The following is a 22,429-nucleotide window of genomic DNA, read 5'->3' on the forward strand; positions in this document are numbered from 1 at the left end:
GGAAAACTCTTCAGGAGGGGAGGCCGAAGGGATAGATTCCTCTGCATCTGAATCCTCATAAGTCGAGTAGGCCCCTTCCTGGTGGTCTGACAACTCAGATCCATCCGTGGAATCATCTGAGGAGTGTGGATCAGAGGGGCCAGTCCTGGGCCTTTTGTCTGGAGGAGGTTGAGAGGCCCTGTCTGGGTGAGGTTGTGAACCCCTAATTAAGGAAATAAGGTCCTCAGCAAGGCTGAGGATCTGTGAACTAGAGGAAGGCCTCTGGGAGGTAGATTTGGCAGGCAAAGCTTTTGAAAGTTTGGCAGCTTTAGCCCTTGAAAAGGCCTTAATGGACATGGAAGCAGGGGGCCTAGCTGCCCCACGTGCAGGGGTAGAAATGTCCAAAGGTATGGTGTCGGACAATTCCTGAACACTAGCTTCGGTAGGTAGTTCTGAAGCCGACTCAGCCGGGGCCTCTCGGGCCTCGGTGGTCGGAAGTATGGTTTCGGAAGAAGGAATAGCCAAGGACTCGGCTTCGGCCGAAACCGAGACACTCGCGGTAGGCCTAGCTGTGGTTTCAGCCGAAACCGCGGGCTGCGAGTGTCGGTCCTTTCCTTGCGTTTTTTGACCATATGCGAAGCCGGAGTCTCCGACGGCATTTTATAAGCAAAAGCGGCTCCAAAAAAGTCCTCTGCAAACTCCGACCAACATCTAAGAGTTCGTCGGTTGAAGGAGGCACAGGCTAAACAGGCCGATACGTCGTGGTCTGGGCCTAAGCAAGGAAGGCAGTAAGAATGGAAATCCTTATGAGGTATTTGTTTCCCACAAGTTAAACAATTATTTACTTTGTCTGACATCAGCTGAGGCAAGAAAGAGTCCCCAACGGGGTACTTAGCTTTTTTCGAAGTCTTCGGTAGCTGAAATCACTGGATCTGACCGACCGGCACTTGCGAACAGCTTCTGCTTCGGGCACCGCGCGGCAAGAAAGACTGAGGAAAATGGTGTTGGCTGATGCTTTTATACCCCAGACGCTCTGACGTTGGGGAAAGTGCGACATCAGCTGAGGCCAGACCCAGACTTTGTAATCCGGCCGACCGAAGGGCTGCCTGAGGCAGGACAACCCATATGTTATGACTGCAGATGCATCCTTGAAGGACATCAAATTTTGCCTGCACTTTCCTCATGAGCAATATTGATATCTGATGGCGTAATGTTTGTACCCTTTCGAGAGGCAGTTTTGCTACCATGTTTTTTGTGTTTAAGTCTGCCCCATGAAGGTAATATGCTGCGAAGGCAACAAGGCAGATTCTTCTAAATTTATGGTCATACCTAGCTCTGAGCAGAGATGACTGGTGGTGTGTCCCTTGCCTTGGTCAGTAGATGTTTGGTGGTGGCGGTCAGGAGCCAGTCATTTAAGTACGGAAACGCACGGAATCCTAGATGCCTCAGGTGAGCCGTGACTACTGCCATGCATTTGGTAAACACTCTGGGGGCTGTAGTGAGACCAAAGGGCAGAGCTCTGAACTGGTAATGACTGTCTCACAGCTGAAAGTGTAGATATCTCCTGGATCGCCTGTCCATCTTTTTATGGTTGTACGCATCCTGAAGATCTATTCAGCACATCCAACTGTCATGTCCCAGAAAAGGGAGTACAGACTGCAGTGTCAACATCCGGAACTTTGCTTTTTTTATGGACTTATTCAATTTGCTGAGATCCAAGATTGGTCTCCAGTCCTCTGTCTTTTTTGGAACTAAAAAGAACCTTGAGTAAGTTCCGGATCCAATTTGGTTTGCAGGGACTTTTTGGATGACTCTTTTTTCTAGCAACCTTTGGATTTCTAGGGTTGCTTGATCCCTTTGACCGGGTAGGATGTCTGAGATAGATCTTGACGAAGGGGTGGAAAGGAGAAGGGTATGTTGTATGCCCTCGATATAATCGACTGTACCCATTTGTCTTGAGTGATACTGAGCCAGGAAGTTCAGCAAAAAGTAAAACAAAGGATCCAATGAATCAGATAAATGAAGCAGGAACGTTCTTTAATTATATTCAGTTAGCGCTTTCACCCAACATGGGCTTCTTCAGACTGTACAAAACATTTAAAAGGCACAATCCATATATAGTCAGACCAATTCACCATTGGATCCTTTGTTTTACTTTTTGCTGAACTTCATTGATGGGACTTTTTATTTAAACACAAGCTGAAGCGTTCCTATATCAGATTGATTCGTTGCTTTTATATATTTACTAGGAACGCTGCATCTCCTGTGGAATAATATTGTTGTTACTTTTTTACTTGTTCTTTAATTTGTTTATCTTGTTTTTGTTTACTTCTGGTGGAAATAATGGAGGATATATATTATCCCTATGAGTTAGAATATTCTCTCTAACATCATAGGCTCTATTAATGTTATAGCCTCTATTTCTAAAATTTTGAGCCATGTCATTTAACTGTTCAGTCAATATAGTGGACTGTGTACTAAGTCTGCTTAGTCATGTCATTTGGTTCTTATTATTATTAAATATATGGGGGTGCATGCTGTCTCGTGTTAGATAAATACATTTTTTAACCTCTTTTCTATGAAGTGTAGTTTCTATCTGTCCATTTGAATTCTATGTTAAATGAATATCTAAAACATTAGCTTGTCTGCAATGCACAGTTTTCTTAAACCTTAGAAAAGTAGTAGTATTGTGTAAATTAATAAACTCATTTAAGTCATTCAGTGTTCCTTCCCACAAAAGAAAAATATCATCCACAAAACGTTTATAGAATACGACACCTTTCGTTGTCCAATGTACATTATGATCCAATATAAATTCTTCTTCCCAAGAATTTATAACTATGTTAACATAGGTATTTGCTATGGGGTCCCCATAGCAACCCCTGAAGATTGTCTATAGTATTTATCCTGAAATAAGAATATATTATTTTCTAATACAAGATTAAGTAGATAGAAAATTAAATCAATATCCAGATGTCTGGAAACTAAGTGTTTTGAACTATATTCAATAGAGGAGAGATACAGAGAAATATAGGGATAGAAAGTGGGCAAGTTAATGGACTGATTAAGTGACAACTCATTCACCACTTTGCGCATGAAGGAGGGATTGGTGCATAGGGAAACACTATCCTTGTGGAAAACTGTAAAAGGAGAAGAAGCCTAAGGGTCTGTAGTTCTGAAACCCTTCTGGCTGTAGTGATAGCTAAAAGAAGCACGGTCTTCCAAGCGCAGTGTTGAAGGGAAGACAAAACTGCTGGTTCAAAGGGAAGCAATGCAAGTTTTTTTAAAACAAAATTTAAATCCCAAGGAGGCAGAACTGATGTCTATGGTAGTCTGATATAAAGGACACCTTTCAAGAAAAGTTTGACTTCCAACCTTGAGGCCAAAGGAGAAGTCATAGGCAGCAAGCAAAAATGGCTGACAGATGAGCTTTTACCGAAGAGTATGTTAATTCAGTCTTCAATAATTCACACAGATAAGACAAAACCACAGGAATATCCAGAGACAATGGTTGTAGGTCTTTGGAAAGACACCAGACGGAAAACATCTTGCATTTGTAAAAGTAAGATTTCCAAGTACTGGGTTTTCTGACCTCCTGCAGAACCTTTAGCACATCCTCAGAAAATAGGTGTCTGAAAGGAATCAAAACCCTATCACCCACAGTGTCATCTGAAGGGTTGCCATGTGTGAATGTATTAGAGATCCCGTGTCCTTTCTGAGTAGATCCAATCTGTGAGGTAACTTGTGATGACTGCCCTTGGATAAATGCAGAAGGGAAAACCAATGCCCTCTTGGCCAAAAGGGAGTCACCAGCAAAATTTCTGGCTGGTCCTGATGAATTTTTAACATAACTTTATGAAGTAGGCAGAGGAGGGAATTTGTACACAAACTTCCTATTTCAAGAAAAAGATAGGGCGTCCATTTTCCATGTCTGAAGATCGGGAATTATGGCATAAAATTTTGGAATCTGTCTGTTCATGGGGGGCAAACAGATCCACATGAGGAGTACCTCACAAGTGGATAATGTCCAAAAACACATGCCTGTGCAACATTAATTCGTGGGATTGAGCCATGAACCTGCTGAATGTGTCTACTACAACATTCTGACTGAAAGGTATGTAAACTCCCTGAAGGGTCAGATGATATTGAGATTCCAACTTCCAAGCCTTGACAGCCAACCTGTACAGGAGATATGATTTGGTCCAATCCCCCCCCCCCCCCACCGCCATTTGTTGACATTCCAAAGAACTGTGGTGTTGGCTGTGAACCACTTTAAGGGACCTGGTTGCGAGAGAGTATGAAAGGTTGGCAAGGCAAAAATGAGAGCTCTCATCTTTTTCATATTTACATGCTCCTCCATTTGGGAAGGAGGCCACACATCCTGAACTTTACAAACTCAAACGCTGCCCCCCATCCCATGTCCATGGCATCTGTGGACAACTCATGAGATAGAGGGGGGGGGGTTAAAGTGGAAGTGTTGGATTTAAGATAACCTGCTGAATCCACCACTCCAGCTCTTTTTTCAAGCAGGGAAGGAGAGAAATCGCAAAATCTAGTGGATGAGCTTGGAATAAATTACCACTAAGTGTTAGACAGATCTCCAACCTCGACAACAATAAAGGAAACTATGTATATCATGGACATGCTTATGCCATAACCCAACTTAATCCACCTCCCCTCCTATAACACTATTGCAGCAACCTTTTCTCCTGCCTTGGCTTCTAATAAAGTCGACTAATAGTCAGAAGTTCCTACAGCCTCCATAGCTGTAGTCTTGGAAACTGGCTCTTGTCCTGGGCTTATCTCCTGTTTATATATCTGTTACTTTCTGTTTTACAAACTTATCTATACTTTCTGCATTCTGCTTAATATTGTATGAAGCCTCGTACTATATGATGGTTTTAATTTAATGACCATTTTCTAGCATGTTTCAACATACATCTCATACATATTGTAATTATTGTAATTTTAGTTATAACTCCATCAAGTGATTACTTTTGTTACTTGTACTTTTTGGTACTTTTCTCCTCGGGCCTCTGCTGAAAAAGGACTAACCCAGTCAACAAAAGTCAAATAAGTAATTAATAGATAAAATAAATGAGCATGTTGTATCGAAACTGACCCGAAATACCACAGGAGTTTCCTCATGTGGAGTTTGGCTAGAGATAACATGGGGAATAGTACTATTTGTACTGCCTTCTAAAATCTATTAAGTAAATCACCTCAGAGAAACGTTCTATTGCAATTGTCTTGCCTTCATGCAACTACATTATGATAAAACTGGGTTTCTGCAACCACTTACCCCAAAATCTATATTCATCTTAGACATATTTTCTTTTAATACATCTTGAAATAGTTTTGCTATACTCCTGATTACTGACACTGTATAACATTGTATTACTACTTAATGCCTTGTAATAATATTGTAACGTTGCTGTTTAATGCTAATTTAAAATGAAAATTATATAATATGTTGGAGCTTTTCTCCCCGGGCCTCCACTGAAAAAAGGCTTCAGCACAGTAGGACTATCCCGGAAAAACAAATGTAAAATAAATAAATAAATAATAGTGGATGGCATGAAGCCTAGCAGATGGAGGAACACAATGGCAGTCAAGGACTGGAGTGGAATGATAGCTTGAATAGAGACAAGCCTTTCTGAGTAGGCAAGGAAGCCAACATCTTGTCTAACTTGAATTCTGTATCCTAGGAAAACATGGTCCTGTGAAGGAACAAGAGAGGATTTTTGGAAATTTACAGTGAATCCTAGTCTCTGTGAAGTTAAAGCTTTGAAGAAGAATCTCTGGGGAATGAGCCTGAAGGAGGAAGTCGCCCAGGTATGAAAATCTGGATGCCCCTGAGCCTGCAAAATGCAATGACAGGAGCTAAGCATTTTGTGAAGACCCTTGGTGACGTAGATAGACCAAAGGGCAAGGCAGTAAATTGAAAATGTGAGAACGCAATAGCAAAGTGCAGAAATTTCCTGTGCATAGGATGAACAGGAATGTAAAGATAGGTGTCCTTGATGTTCAGTGACACCAAGAAGGCCTGAGAAAGAATAAGAGGGAACAGTGCATTTAAGGAAAGCATACAAAAGGTGCGTACCTTTAAAAAGTGTTTAGATGGGACAGATCTAGAATGGGTCCCCAAGGACCATCCTTTCTGGGTACTAAGAACATTCTTGAATAGAAACCTTTTCCTGTTTGGGAAGGTGGGACCTCTTAAATGGTACCCTGATAATGCAAGGTGTGAATTACCTAAGGGAAGAAGGTCAACTGATCTTTTGGAGGTTGTGGAATACTCTTGAAGGAAGGAGGAGTCTTCCAAACCATGAAGTATCCTCTGAGGATAATGGAAAGGACCCATGAGTCTTGGGTGATCTATTTCCAAGCAGGAAGGGGCAGGGAAAGATGCAAAGATAGAGGGGTCTTACTGCAAATAAGTTGGTAGTCGCACACTACCTGCCTTATTCAGAAAAGGGTGTTTCTGAGTAGTAGGAGTAGTAGAAGATTTTGCAGAATAAGGCTGTCTGGCACCTTTTTTACTGTTAGAAGGAGGAGGTCTGGATAACTTCCTTACAAAAGGAATTTTAGACAGATAGCTCCTTTGAAATTTTGGAATTGTTAACACAAAAATGTGTTTAAGGTCCTGGAGTTCCTTGCCCTTTTCTTGCAGGGACTTAAAAAGGTATGCAGCAGCAGACCCAAACAAGGCCTTGGAATCTAATGGAGCATCCATAATTTTAGCTTTGATATCATATGGTAGTGGCTGGAGTCTTAACCAAGAGTACCTCCAAAGGACAAAGCCACCTGCAGCTGCTCTAGCATATGCTTCTACTGCATCATGGTTGCCCCTGGCAAGAGACAGAAGGGGGAATCAATGTTGCCTTGGTCAATAGGAGTCACCAGCAAGATTTTTGGCTTGTCCCTCTGAATCTTCAGCAGGACCTTTTGAATGAGGGGGAAGGGGTGAACGCATACAGGGAACAGCCCTGTCCAAGGAATTGAAAAGGCATCCACTTTCCAAGCTAGTGGAGATGGGAACCTGGAGCAGAACAGCCATAGTTGTCTGTTCTGAGGGGGTGGCAAACAGGTCCGTTTGTGGGGTGCCCCAATGGTGGAGAATGTCTAGGAAGACATCTCTGTTCAACATCCATTCGTGATTTTGAGACCGTGATCTGCTGAGGGCATCTGCTAGATGGCTGTCCTGTGATGGAATGTATACAGCCTGCAAGGTTACAGTGTATTGCGTGGCCAACTCCTAAGCTTGTATGGCCAGTCTGCAGAGTAAATAGGATCTGGTTTCCCCCTGCTTGTTGATGTACCACATCACTGCGGTGTTGTCTGTGAAGACTTTTAAGGGACCAGGCTGCAGGAGCAGGAGAAAGGCTTTCAGACCTAGGAAAAGAGCAGTCATTTTCCTCACACTGATGTGTTTTTTCTTGAGGTAGAGCTCCCATTGGGCTTGCACTCTGAGACCATTCATAGTGGCTCCATCCCACGTCTGAGGTGTCCGTGTACATGATTTAGACTGCCTTGGAATGCTGTAGAGAGAGGCCTGGATTCTGCAGTATGTGGTGCATCCACCAGCCGAACACTTTTTTTTTAGGCAGGGCAGGAAGGGAACCTGGAACTCCAGAGGATGACTGCGCTGGGAGCAGATATTCTTCAGGTACCACTGGAACTTCCTCATGTGTAACCTGGCCAAGGGTAGCATGGGAAGAGAAGATGCCATGAAGCCCAGCATAAGGAGAAGTTCCCTGGCTGAGATGAGTGAGACTTGGAGGAAGCTTTGGAAATAACTGGTTAGTGAAGTGACCTTCTCTGATGGGAAGAAGGCCTTCATCAGATCTGTCCTTATCTTGCAATCCAAGAAGATTTGGTCTTGGGATGGAGTTAGAGAGGACCTTCAGTAGATTCAGGGTAAAACCCAGACTTCCTAGGAGAGACAAAGTGAATTGCAGGTGTTCTAAAGAGAACTTGCCTCTTCTGCTTGAATAAGGAGGTCGTCCAGGTAAGGGAAGACCTGTAGAAAGGCTACTGCTGGAGTAAGACATTTTGTGAAAACCTTTGGTGCAGTGGACAAACCAAAGGGCAAGGCAGTAAACTGCTAGTGTGAGGATGGCATAGCAAAGAGCAGAAATCTCCGGAAGTCTGGGTGGACGGGAATATGGAGGTATGGCTCTTTCAGGTCCAGAGTGGCCATGAAGGCCCCAGGTGTCAAAACTGGAAGAAGGGTTTGCAGGGATAGCATGCAGGAAGGGGTTTAGAAGGGACAGGTCCAATACTGTCCTCCAAGGGCCCTCCTTTTCTGGAACCAGAAAGAGTCTGGAATAAAACGCTTGACACTCTTGTCCTGTTGGGACTTTCTCTATGGTGCCTTGCGATAGTAAATTCTGAATAACTTGGGGGATTAGGTGGGATTGTTTTTTTGGAGGTAGGAGTATGCCTCTTGTAGTGGGGCTTTTCTTGCCAGGTCATAAAGTACCCTTTTTCCACTAATGATAGAACCCAGTGGTCTGAGGTTATATGTTGCCACAGGGGTAGAAAGGCGGGAAGAAAGGGGTAGATGGAGGGGGTATTTTGGCAGTCACGCAGTACTTGGCCTGTCTGGAAAGGACTGTCTAGGTGTAGTATGAGAGGAGGTAGTTCTGGGGGATGAGAGCTTTCTGGTCCCTTTCCTATGCTTTGAAGAAGAGGAAGAAGGAGCAGGTGCCCTTCCAACAAAGCTTGGTTTAGCTGGGTAGGTAGTTCTGTAAAACTTAGGAACTGGAGATACCAGCAGATGTTTCAAGTCCAGCAGTTCCTTACTTTTTTCTTGCAGGATTATGAACAGCTCTGCAGAGTGCTTGCCAAAAAGGAACTTGTCTAGTGGGGCATCCAGGATCTTGTTCTTGAAATCATCTGGCAGAGGTTGTAGCCTGAGTCAGGAATACCTGAGTAACACAGAGACAGATGCAGCTGATCTGGCAGAGGCTTCAGCAGCATCATAGCTGCATTTGATGGACTGCCTGGCTACCTGTGCTGATAAAGGAAGTTTTGAGGCAACTTGAGGCTTGTTAAGGGAATCAGGCATAGAAGAGAGCAGGGTAAATGCCTGGGAAAAAAGGTCTAGGGCGTATTTAATCATATGAGTTTGGTAACTGATGGCCCTAAAGGTGAGGGAAGAGGAAGTACAGATCTTTTTCACCAATCTGTCCATCACCTTACTGTCCTTGTCAGAAGGCAGTAAGGAAGAAGATGGAATTTGCCTTGATTGCTTGTCTGGTGCCACAGCAATGACCACAGGGGTCTACCATGGGGAGTTTGATGAGGTATTTGTAATCATCAGAGACTTTAAAGAATCTATCTGACCTTTTAAGGGCAGGGGTTTCGGATTCTGGGTCTTGGGGGCAGTAGCAAAGGCTTCCAAGTAAGCATAGCAAAGAGAAAGGGATACTCCATTTGGAGAAGCTCAAAATATTTTTTTGCACGTCAGTCATTTGGGTGGAGTCCCACTAAAAGTATTCTCTCAGTTTGGAGATTGTCTCCCCAAAAGTAATGTCTTCTTGAGGAGAATCTCCTTCTAAGCAGTCTTCATCTGGGGAGCAATATTCCATGGGGAGAGGCCAGCTGTGAAGTGTAAGTAAAAGATTCATCAGAGAAGGAGGAAGAGGATTCTTCCTCCCGAGTCTGAGGAGGAGGGATGGAGTCTGCAGAAGCAGGCCTGGGGCTTAGGGTAGGGAGAGCAGGGGTTTGAGTAGAAGCAGGCCTCAAGGCCTGAAAAAGTGACTGGGAGAAGGTTTGCCAGTCAGGCTCTTGCTCCACTTGAGTAGACAGATGTTTGGATCTTGTTTCTTCTCGAAAGGAGTCTTATGGATAAAGCTGAGAGGCCGAGGGCCTGGATTCCAGAGACAAGCCTGGGGCAGAAGCATTCTCTTCAGAAACTAAAGTCAGCCGCCCAGGTGAGCCTGCACCCCCCCCCCCCGACATCAGCAGAGGCTGATGTTACAGATACCTCCTCAGACGTGCAGACTGGAGAACCAAGGGCATCTTCCAACATGGTACCTGTGGAAGTCGCCAGTTTTTTCAGACGTTCCTCAGCCCCTAGACCATCAGCTGGTGGGACATCCGAAGTAGGAGGTACAGAAACCAGCCTAGAAACCTTGGCCTTCTTTTTAGGCAGCTCCACCCCTATGGCCGGTTTAGGATCCATACCGAGGGCCAAGCATTTGAGTCACTGATTACAAATAATTTAAAGATTCCCAGACGGCTGCACAACGTCTTAGGGACAAACGACTGACAGATTTTACAGGACGTATGGTTGTGCGACGGCCCTAAGCAAAATAAGCAAAGATCATGGATATCTTTGTGTGGAATTTTCCAACCGCATTTACATTTCCCCTTTCTAGATGCCATTAGCTAACAGCAGAAAAAACAGCAACCTAAGCTCTGACAAAAACAAGAAGATTCCCCAATGGGGTACTTATTTTAAGCATCTTCGGAGACTCGCGGAATAAGCAAGCTGACGTTCGACTGCGGCAAGGAAGTTCTGAGGTCTGTGCATGCGGACGTCACATTTATGGCCCACAGTTTATGGCCCTGCATGTGACATCCCACGCACCTTACAACAACCAGGCTTAAGCTTTAGTAGATGAGCTGGATGTTCAGTTGCCCTCAGGTGGAAGATCCCATATGTGAGAATACTGCAACATGAGAATAGAAGGACATGAGGAGTTATGTTTCTAAAATTAGAAGAATGTCAGATACACAGAATTAGAGACTTGTTGTATCTTTCGGCTTTTCCCGGTTAGGGGTCGCCACAACAGAACTCCGGTCCGCTAATGATTGGCAGTAGATTTTTACATACTGACTTGCCAGGCCTGATGCACAACCTTCAACGAAGGTACGCCCATTCACGCATGTCTCCACACAGAAGACGCTTTAGCTGAGAATCGAACAGGACAACATCTTACTGTGAGGCGAGAACGCTACCGCAGCACACAGAATTAGTGACTACAGCATTAAATAAAGGTATAGCTCTTAGGAGGGACATAAGTCATGGGATTCCTTCCCTTCAGGCCAGTCGATGTTACTAAAGCATTGATTACAGATGCATATTTAATATCTTAACATTTTACTAAAGTCTAAATGACTATGAATCTTGTAACTATACAGTACAGACAAATGACATGAACATTTCAACATTCTTTTGCCATACCTGCCCAAAGACGGGAATTCTTGTTAAGTGGTAATATGAGAAAATGTTCTAGTCTTTGGGTCCCATGTTTTATCAAAAAAAATCACACAGGAGTCAACAGTGGGCTGCAAAGGTAAGCAGCTATATTGATTTAAGTAGCACTTTATAAAGACACTAACATTCTCGGGGGTAAAAGGGTAGAATCAAGGTGGTTCAATCCACCTTGATGGCATCGCTAATGACTAGATCCACTGGAAGGATAACCCAAGGTTTCTCATGATCTCCAAAAGCTTCACTGGGTACACCTTGGGAGAAATACAGCAATATGGGCTTTAGGACAAGTACAAAAATTTCCTCATAAGTCTGACAATATATTTAAAGGAGTGGTCAATCAGTGGAAATGTGGGTGAGTTATGATCTCAGTGTCCTTGACCATCTCAAGTACATTGGCCTTGAGATCCTACAAATCATCAAAAGACTAAGAGGATGGGAGTAGGGAGTAGGGAATATTATACTATTACCTTCATGTGAGCTTGCACTCAATATAAACATGTGACAGAGTTCTGTTACGCACTGGAATATCAGAAAGGGGCTCCGGATTACATGTTACCCAAAGACTGCACACACCGGGGATAGGTCCAAGCTTCAAAATGTTCGCCATAATAGTGAGACCCCCCCCCCACACACACACACACACACACACACACCTATTACTCAAAGACAAACATGTCTGGTGGTCAGAGGTTAACAAGTGAGATATAGAGTGGGATAATATCCTGGACACTCTTCAAGCAAGACCTACTGGCCCACATAAGTCTGGGGGAAGGGGGGGTATTAATCCTAGAGAGGGAGTACTCATACCCAAGCACCACTAATTTATAAGTGGATGACAATGTACCACACTCATACATCAGGCTGGTTAACTACAAATTCCAGCCAAACATCCTGAGCAGGGCAGTGAAAAACCTTATGAAATACCCAGCAGGATGGAGGGTACAGATGCATTTCCCCAGTTCCTTAATCCTCAAATGGAGGAGGACTGGTTTCAGCTCAAACCATCAATAAGAGAGAGAGACAGCTTGCATCACTTATAGGGTTATGGGGGTCAGCTGAATATCAGCCTTACCTCAAGTAAGACTCAGATCTAGTGTCATTCTCTATGTGTTTGCCCTTGTGGTGATGCTTATGACATAGGATGCAAGACAGATGCATCCACTGCCATCTCCTAATGGCCTTTTACTGATCTCGGATAGGCCAATAACTTTCCATCCTTTACCACTTAGTAGAAAGACTGAACCTTTGGCACTTGTGACAGCTGTTAACACTGCTCTGCATTTAGGCAATACTGGCAATGCAGGTGTGGATAAGGCTGGTAACTGGATGAGAACACACATGATGCTCAGATAGACAAACATGTTAGCAGTGACAGGAAGGATAAAGATACAACTATAGGTGGAACAGAAAAGTGTCAGGTTTTGGGGATGTGAGCTTATATACACAGCAAGTTAGATCAAATGTCAAGTAAAACATAGTAAAACGTCTCTGTGTGGAAGATTTTCATTCCATATATCTCTAGTTAATCACTGTATATTAATCAGATCAGACAATAGTAGAAGTAGTAGTGAACTTAAACTCGTCTTTAGTAAAAAAAATAAATAAATTAATTAATAATAAAAAATATATAATTGTACAGAATTACTAAGTATTCAAAAGTAATCCAAGCAAGGCAGGCTGTTTCCAGTCGAAAATCCTTTATTAAGTACAAAGACAAGCGATCTAAGTAAAACAAAAATACAGTAATAGTTTCCTCACAAGCTTTCTAAATATATATATATATATATATATATATATATATATATATATACTTTTTATCAGGCATGGGAGTGGTTTATTGTGCTGTAAAACAAACTGTTATTGGTACACATTAAATTCACATCCCTTACCCCATCAGTGTGACATTGGAGCTGGTCATGCCCTACTTAGTAGCTGTCATAATAACATAACCCTTATGTACTTTAAAATTTTATAATGATGTAGTACCTCCTATTTAACCGGATTACTAAATAGATGTGATTTTATCCAAGACAATATACTACATGGCTGGAAATATATCAACCTTACTCCATTTGGCAATCAAAAAATATACATATACACTTTGCATGTAAAAAAATCAATTGCAAAAATCATATTCTATTTTCATAACCTATTGTTAACAAAGATCGCTTTTGTCCTAGACTTATTCAGGTCTATGTACAAAAACCCTAAAAAATACCTATAAAAATATATATAACTGTAGAATTAGTATTGTTATTACACATCATTTTGAATAAAGTGGAACAAAAGAGAACCAGAAAAAGAAAAAATAATACGAAAAAATGTATGATGACAGAAACAAAATATACACATAAATTACAACTGATTTAAAATGGTATTTAAAGCCAGATGGTAGAATAAAATAAAATAAAATAACTAAGGTTGATATATTTCCAGCCATGTAGTATATTGTCTTGGATAAAATCACAGACTTAATAATCTACTTAATCTGGCTAAATAAGAGGTACTACATCATTATAAATTTTATTTAAAGTACATAAGGGTTATATTATTAGGACAGCTACTAAGTAGGGCAGGACCAGCTCGAATGTCACACTGATGGGGTAAGTGATGTGAATTTAACATGTGTATCAATAACACTGTTTTTACAGCACAATAAACCACTCCCTTGCCTGACAAAAAATATATATATATATATATATATATATATATATATATATATATATATATATACATATATTTAGAAAGCTTGTGAGGGAACTATTACTCTATTTTTGTTTTACTTGGATCGTTTGTCTGTGTACTTAATAAAGGATTTTCGGCTGGAAACAGACTGCCTTGCCTTGCTTGGATTACTTTCGAATACTTAGTAATTCTGTACAATTATATATTTTTTATTATTTATTTATTTTTTTTACTTAAGACGAGTTTAAGTTCATTACTTCTACTACTATTGTCTGATCTGATTAATATATAGTGATTAACTAGAGATATATGGAATGAAAATCTTCCACACAGAGAAAGTTTCTTACACTGTTTTGTTTTTGGACCCACTACACTTGTTTAGTGGGTTGTTTTGAGACATCGGGGATACCACAGAGATTACTTGTGTTTTTTTTTTTTTTTATCAAATGTTAAGTACTGAAAAGAAGTGCTGAACTCTGACTGGAGGACATTATTACCAACCCAAGACCCACCAAAGAAGGGTCCACTGTTACATCAAACAGACGCAACATTTAAAAACTTTCTCATGTGACTACAAACATGCTTTGAACTTGTCAGCTTCTACCAAATGTTTGAATTTGTCCTGGATGTATTTTTGTGAAACTTCATATACTGCAGTTGTAATACAGAACCAATTGTAAATGACGGTATTGTTTTCTTATGACAATCAGCTGTGCAAGCATAAGAAAATGCAGTTTCCTCAGTCTGGATCTCATTAAATTCCATTTGTACACTGGCTAAGCTTGAACAAGTTACCAAACTTATGTCTGCTCTTGGGTCTCCAACAAAGAAAGGGCAACTCTAGAGGGCACAAGAGAAATAAATACAAGGACACCAAAGTCGTGCTAATTTAAACTGACTAGTTATTAATTTGGTCTCATGAATCTAAAGCACTATTGGTGGAGAAAATGAGATGCACAATGTATACTACAGTAACACAACAAACACAGACACTACCACTAAGACTACATTAAACCTGATATAGCTGATATACAAAATGTTAAATATTTTCTTTCAAAGGTACAAATGTACATGCCAGTCTAACAACAAATATATAACAATTCAAACATACAGAAAGTGGCTACTGAAAATGACAACCACTTGACTACTTGGTTTTAATATTGCCATTGAGATACAACTTCAGCTGTCATTTACTTAAGTGCTTTTGCCACTGTAACTGCTGACAGCATCTGAAGTACTTGAGAAAAGACTACCAAGCATTTTAAAAAATATTTTACTTTATGCTATTGGTTGCATTTATTTAAACAATTATGTATTTGACATGCAAAACAGAGCTTGTTTATAACTCCACTACAGAAGTGCATGGCTCCAAGACTAAAATCTGACAAATTAGTGATCAACACCGAATCTGAAACATGAAACAATGAACACATTGGGACTTATTTTAATCTTAAAGCATGTACTTTACTGGAACCACAGTGTGCTGGGTCTCACACCCACGTACTTAAATTTAAATACTTGGAGACTGGTGTAGCTCCAGGGAAAAGCAAGTTCTCCACAGTACCACAATCATGATTTTTATACGCAGAAGAAACGATCATACACTTGTGATCACACATTAGAGTGTCAATACCAAATGACTAAGTCCGTCACCCAAGTTACACAGTTGCTACCATTGGTATTTGTCACCTACCTCTTCAGTGGCAGGTGGGACATGTTCTACTTGAATTGGTCTTGGAAGCGACAAACTAGGACCTGGTAGTGAGACATTTGACAAACGCCTTTTTCTCACACCACTGCAATTATTTGGTATCTTAAAGGCACATCGTTTATGGTAATTTAAGCCACAACCTAATAAATGAAATAAACAAAACTAGTAAATACTAAATAAAAAATCTGCTTTGTATTCAAAAATAATAAAATACTAATATCACAATTTTTAAACAGAAACTAATTTCTGTAAAACAAAAATAATTACACTTAAATGGAACAGTAGTCCATAAAGAGAAACCACACCAGAACTATTAATATCAAGTTAAAGTGAAAGTTATGTACTTCTATGAGTACATCTGGCAAGTTGTAAACAGTCTGTCATAAAACTTTCCCAAGCTAGTGGCTCCTCCCATGTACCCACAGTCCTGTGCAAAGACGGACCCTTTCCTGATCTTGGCCTGTGGTAAGGCAGAAAGGCATGGCAACTAAAATAACCGCAACAATAACTACAGTACAGCACAAAACAGCCTTTCCTGCCCGGTCAGGACTAAGGCAAGGAAAACGTGGGTGGGTATACTCAAGAAGACAGAACTACCAATCCACTGTGTTTATATCTGTCAAGAGGGTAACATCTTTAACAGACAGAGTTTTAGCCTGTTTGGTGTTTGCTCACGGGTATGTTGCACTTATCATTGTGGGTCCCAAGGATGACCTGGATCTAGAGGTCGCATCCACCTTAGTGGATCTTGCAAAGGTATTTAGTGATACCCACACTGCTGCTGCACAAATATCACCAAAAAGATACATTTTTGAAAAAAAGTCTTGTGATGTAGCTATTGCTTTAGGTAACTGCACGCTCGATTCGGAAGACAAATGTTTGTTGTATTTCAATTAGGCAGCTACTTTGATAAGGGCACCTTCAAAATTATAACAATTTCTCTATAAAAAGACATAACTGAGAATCTTGTTTAAAGATTTAAATCTGGTCAAGTAAAACCAGAAATGCCTCTGCATGTCCACACAAAATAAATATTCTCCTTTGCTGCAGTAATTTGGAAAGAAAACAAGCATATTAATAGATTAAGGATAGTCCCAGCAGCTACCCTGGGCATGGAAGACTGATTAATTCTAAATGACATTCTTAACCGTATATTCCAGCTGCAAAAAATTCCCTCACAAAAAAAAACAGTAAACATTCAACAGAACCACCACCTAACTCAGCAAATACATCCACACCAAGTGGAGCCACAACTACCATGCCCATAAGGCAAGCCAATGCACTTCCCAGAACTCTAGTCATTGGGGACTCCATTGTAGAACATATTGATGCCCAACTCACCAGGTTAAATAAGGGGAAAATAATGGTCATTAGCCTGTATGGGGCCAGGATCCAAAAAATTATGCATGCACTCAAGTCACTGCACCACAGGTACCAATATGACTCAGTCATAGTCCATGTTAGATGTAAATGACCTCAGACGTATCTCCATAGACTATAAGAGAGACATTATGGAGCTTTTGAACTGTGTGTCACAAGCTGGTATGCATCAAGCATTGAGCACCAGTCTACCTTCACCAAGGATGATGCCCTAATATGAACAGAACATGACTGACTAATAACTGGCTTCATTTTGGGGGGTCATTCTAGAAGGATACAATGTTTGTCAGCAGGACATGGTTAACAAACCATGTTGCTTTGCTAAGGATGGTCTATACGTGTCCCCTCCAGTCTTTCAAATATTGGCTAAAATATTGTCCTCCGCAGAGAGCCTTTTTTAGGCAATGCCAAATTGACAAACCTTCCAACACAGCAAAATCTACCCAAGGAAATCTAAAGGTGCTATGCTCAATGCCAGGAATCTAAACAAGAAGCTCCTCTCCCTCCAAGTTCCACTCACCCATAGCCAACCTTAGGCATAGCCCAACTAGGCAGCCACCTAGGGCTCCGCTTTAGTAGGCTTGCTTTTCCAGTATTTATTTGGTGTAGGTAGACCAGGACGGGAGCATCGGGTGGTGTGGTGGGGGGCACCATGGAGCCCTTTTGCCAGCGGCACCAGTTGACCTAAGGCCACTCCTGCCCTCACCTTATAGAATGTGGTCATCTGGACAGTTACTGAAATATGGCTGAAAGCCACAGAGTACCCCAGCCAGTCCAACATTTCAGTGCCTTCCACACACTTACCCCATTGCACAGACAGTGATTAAAGGTGGAGGCGTCTCAGTCTACATAAATAATAAGCATACTTGTAAGTTGAAAGAACATAAAAATAATGAGAGCAAGCAGCAGAGACAACCACGGGCTTCAAAAAACATCAGTTTCCACTATTTGTAAAAAAAAGAAATTCATTTATTGTGCATAACGGTTAGCACTTTCACAATCCACTTCATCAGACCATAAACGCACATAAACCACATAGCCTGCTTATAAAATATAAAATATCCAGTCACTACACTCAATTAATCAAGCACTCACTTCTTAAAGTCAGAGTGATAAAACAGTATCATAGTACACTGAATACATTTCATATAAAAACCATAGTGATAAAACTGTATCATAATACATTAAATACATTTTATGTAAAACTGCTTCTACCAAACACTAATAAGATGTTGATTCCAATAAAAACCAAGTACTGAAGATTAGAACACATTCAAATAAAAATACAGAAATACATAAATAACAATTATATAAAACTCTAAAGAAATATAGAGTTCGTATAACAAGTATTAAACATCAAGAAAGTAAATAAGCCAAGCCTGTGCAAACCGTGGTGTAAACAAAGGAAAATATATTTACATTCTTATTTTGCTACTACTCTCCTTTACTTTAGGATAGGTCTCAAGGAAGCCCTCTCATTGAGATCTCTACCCCTGTCTGCTCTCAACTTCAAAATCCAGCATGTTTCCCTTTTCTCAGTACCATTTCTAACGTCCCCTTCACGTGCAGTGGGCAGTATAACATCAATGGCCATAAATCTGAAGTGATGTTCACCCCCACTAGCCATGACGTGTTTTGCTAATGCATTAGTACTTCACCCTAATGGCATATAAATGTTCCCTTATCCTGTTTTTAAATAATCTATTCGTTTTGCCAACATAGAATGAGCCGCACAAATTGCAGATAGCTAAATACACCACAAGCGAGGTATTACAGTTGGCAGTAATGGGGAGCCTGAACTCTTTTCCTTTATCCGGATGAAAAAATGTACCATTAGAGTCTATGTAATCGCAATAATTACATTGCCCACAAGGGAACATGCCCCTCACCTGCTTGCCCCATATAGGGTTCCTATCATTGGAGTAACACAGCATCCTCTTCAGGTTAGGTTTATTCTTAAACCTAAACTTGGGTCTATCTCACACTATCTCAGAAATATCTGGATCGGTGGTGAGTATGCCCCAATGTTTGTTAATAGCCTCATATATCAAACCATTGTCTGTGGTAAAGTGCATTGGAACCTTAACCACTGCAGATGAAGTTTCACTAGATTTAACCACTGACTGCTCTCTCGGATGTGAAAAATAGGGGCTAGCTCTATCATGTCTCAGCTCATGAATCATGCAAAACCCTTCATTAACCTCCATTTTACCATACTCCCGTTCCATGAACCTTCCTTCCAACGTGATAAGCTCATTAAGATAACCCATACCTGAAACACTGAGACGTGAAGCTTGCATTCCCTGCCCTCTAATAATATTCCTGAAGATATACTGGGGATGCATACTTCGTCTGTGAAGTAACATGTTCCTATGGCACTTCTTCCTGAAAACACCTGTATTAAAAAGGCCATCCTCCAATCTTTCGACATAGATGTCAAGGTATTCTTCTACCCTACTTGAGGAATAAGTCACAGTAAATTTTAGAAACTCAGTTATGCTATTCATTTCAGAAATAAAAACTTCCAGCCTCTCAACATCATCTGCCCATAAATAGAAGACATCCACAAAATGACGATAAAAAGGGATACATTGTTTAAACTCATCCTTAATGAAAATCTTCTCTTCCTCCCAGTGTGCTAAAAACATGTTGGCGTAGCTATTGGCACAAGAAGTGCCCATAGCCATGCCATCACGTTGAAGATACAACACCTGATCAAACATAAAAACATTGTTCTCAAGAACAACTTCCAAAAACAGGGAGACCAGATCTATCTTATTATGGTCATATCCACTATGTTCGACCAAATATTTTTTAAGGGCACTGACACCCACATCATTCGGGATGACAGTAAACAAAGACTGTACATCTAAAGTTACAAAGATTATGTCAGAACCTATCTGTGAGTTGGTACTAAAGCTATATATGTCTAACAAAAATTGTTTAGTGTTCCTCAGGACAATAGGATTCAACTCAAGGACTTTACGTAACAGTTTCTCAATGTAGATAGAAAATGGTTTGGTACACCAACCCCTACCCGAAATTATTGGCCTCATGGGAGGATTTTCCCCATCCTTGTGGATCTTAGGGAGGCCTTGTATAGCTGGTATAATGGGATATTCTACATACAAATATTTAATAAATTCCTCATTGATGACAAAGCTCTTCACAAGGTCTTCCAACATATTACAAATCCTATTCGGAAGGGTAACTATATCATCACGATTAATAGCCCTACAATATTTGTCATCACTTAACATGTGTTTCAGGGAGCTTAGATACCACTCAGTATCTATAATCACCACAGGGCCTCCCTTATCAGCAGGTCTGATGACTATAGAATTGTCACTTTGAAGTCTTCTCAAGGAAGTACGTTGTTTAAAATTTAAATTATACCTATTCCTAGCGTGTTTGTTTCTCAAATCAACATCATTAAAAATTTTATGCACGTCATCCTCTACCAATTTATAGAATGCTTCAACCAAAGGGTGGTTAGCAGGGATATATAAATTAGGTTTCTTAAAGTTATTTACATGTTCATTACTACATCCCCCAAACTCAAGCCTCAGCATAATGCTTCTGCTAAACATTTTAAGATACAGTTAAACATTCGTTAAACTATTACACTTGGTTGGTATAAAACCTTTGTTCAAAACTGAAAGTTCATCAAAGTCCAAAGTTCATCTGGAGATGTTCCATACTAGACACTCCTGACCTGACTCCACATTTTCTTGAGTGTCTGGTTGGATTGTCTCTCTGGCGAGCCCTTCCCTTTCTGCCTGTTGAACCACCCGAGCCTAAACAAGTGGTTTAACCTTGAACACCCAGAGAGACAAGCACTAAAATAACTCAGCGACAACCCAGAACTGCGAATCATGAAAGCAGACAAAGGCACTAGGCTAGTGCTTATGGACCAGGCCTCCTACGTTGGTAAAATCTCCCAAATGCTTGAGTACCAGGAATCCTACAGAAAAGTGACATTAACCAAAATCAACAGAAACCTACACGCTGTAGATAATTTTAAAAATACTTGAACGCAAAGAACTGATCACCCAGGGGGAGTGGTCCTTCCTACAAACGCTTCACCCGAGCCTTGGTAAGGCCTTCAGGATACCCAAAATACACAAGAATAAAACAGACCCCCCGTTTAGACTGATCATCTCGAGCAAAAAGATGAAAACTGAGAATATTTCCGAATATCTGGACAGTATATTCAACCCCATTGTACAATTGTCCCAGTTTTACACCCAAGATCTGTTTCATCTATAGGGCTGCGCCCTCCTTGCCTGTTGTCCGAACTATGTTAAATTCAATTTAATGAAGATTGAGTAAAAAAATTCAATAAAAACATTTTAAAAAATTAAAAAAATTAAAACACTAGAGCCAATTTCTTGTAAACACATTGGGGAAAGTCAAAACCATAGTCCATGCATATATCGCGCTGGTTGCCCTAATGTTCTTTACGCTAAAGTACATAATGGTTTGCAAAACCATTCATTAAGGTGTAGAGCCAATGGTTAGTCCCTGTTTCCGTGGAGTGGCCAATGGTATAAAAACATTCAGCCCAATCGAGCTGTGCTGCCAAGTAGGCAGGGACCAGTTACACAGAATGCACCTGTCAGTTGTTCATTGGTTGTTTGGACAGGGTGGTGCAACCAATGGTGGCCCGCATAATTCGCCCAATGGAGTGCCGAAGCGTACCTGTAGAGTACCAGGCAGTGAGTTCATACAGAATGGTTGGCTGTTGGATGCTGGGTGCAAGCCTCCATTATCTATAGGCTGGTTCCCATTGTTAGTTAACCAATGGTCTTCTGAATTTGTAGATGTATCGGCAAATGCCGATTGGGGTAAAAACCTAGGACTCTGGGTGACGCTCAACCCATTCATGGTTAATGGAGATAGGATGACGAGCTGGTACCTCGGCCCAATCAGTGTCATGTTGGACTCCTTGGCTTTCCTATCGTCGTCCCAATTCTGTGGCCAATGGGCATCCAGTGGAATGGAAAGGAACCAATCATGTCAATAATTAGAGGGCCAATGCTGTAATGGATGCCTTCGGTGCTTGTCCAATACTGGTAAGGCTCGTGAAGTCACGTCCTGTTGGTTGCAAAACTGAGGGGGTGCACCAATGGTTAGTTTGCCCGGGAACGGCTGGGCCAATGGTACAAGCTATAGCTGAAACGACTGCTGTTGGGGCTTTAGAGTCATTAGTTATCCACTAAGGTCTCAAATATGAAGCGCGAAAGGTTATTGGTAGTCCCCGATGGTGCCCAATCATGACGGGGATGTACAAGGGAATTCCATTGGTGGTGTCACCACCATGAAGGCCACTGGTTAGGTGGCCCGAGAAGGGAATGTCCAATCAGGTGAGGTGGGGGTGCGTGCTTAATTTAGCCATTTCAGCGCATTTCAAATTGGTGGTTTCGTTAAGCCCGGGGGCCATT

The 22,429-nt window shown here is 41.2% G+C and overlaps 1 protein-coding gene across 2 annotated transcripts in view; it reads right to left on the reverse strand.

Annotated features, from left to right (window-relative positions):
• Positions 1-22,429, reverse strand: part of LOC122805884 (serine/threonine-protein kinase D3) — a 2,410,388-nt gene that overhangs the window by 1,272,785 nt on the left and 1,115,174 nt on the right. For both annotated transcript variants that reach the window (XM_044076135.1, XM_044076141.1), the window contains exon 5: positions 15,588-15,745. In XM_044076135.1, the coding sequence (XP_043932070.1) occupies positions 15,588-15,745 (158 nt within the window). The remainder of the gene's footprint in view (positions 1-15,587; positions 15,746-22,429) is intronic.

The sequence above is a fragment of the Protopterus annectens genome, chromosome 1.part1, assembly GCF_019279795.1.
Source record: "Protopterus annectens isolate FY-2018-M chromosome 1.part1, PAN1.0, whole genome shotgun sequence".
Classification (NCBI taxonomy): Eukaryota; Metazoa; Chordata; order Ceratodontiformes; family Protopteridae; genus Protopterus; species Protopterus annectens.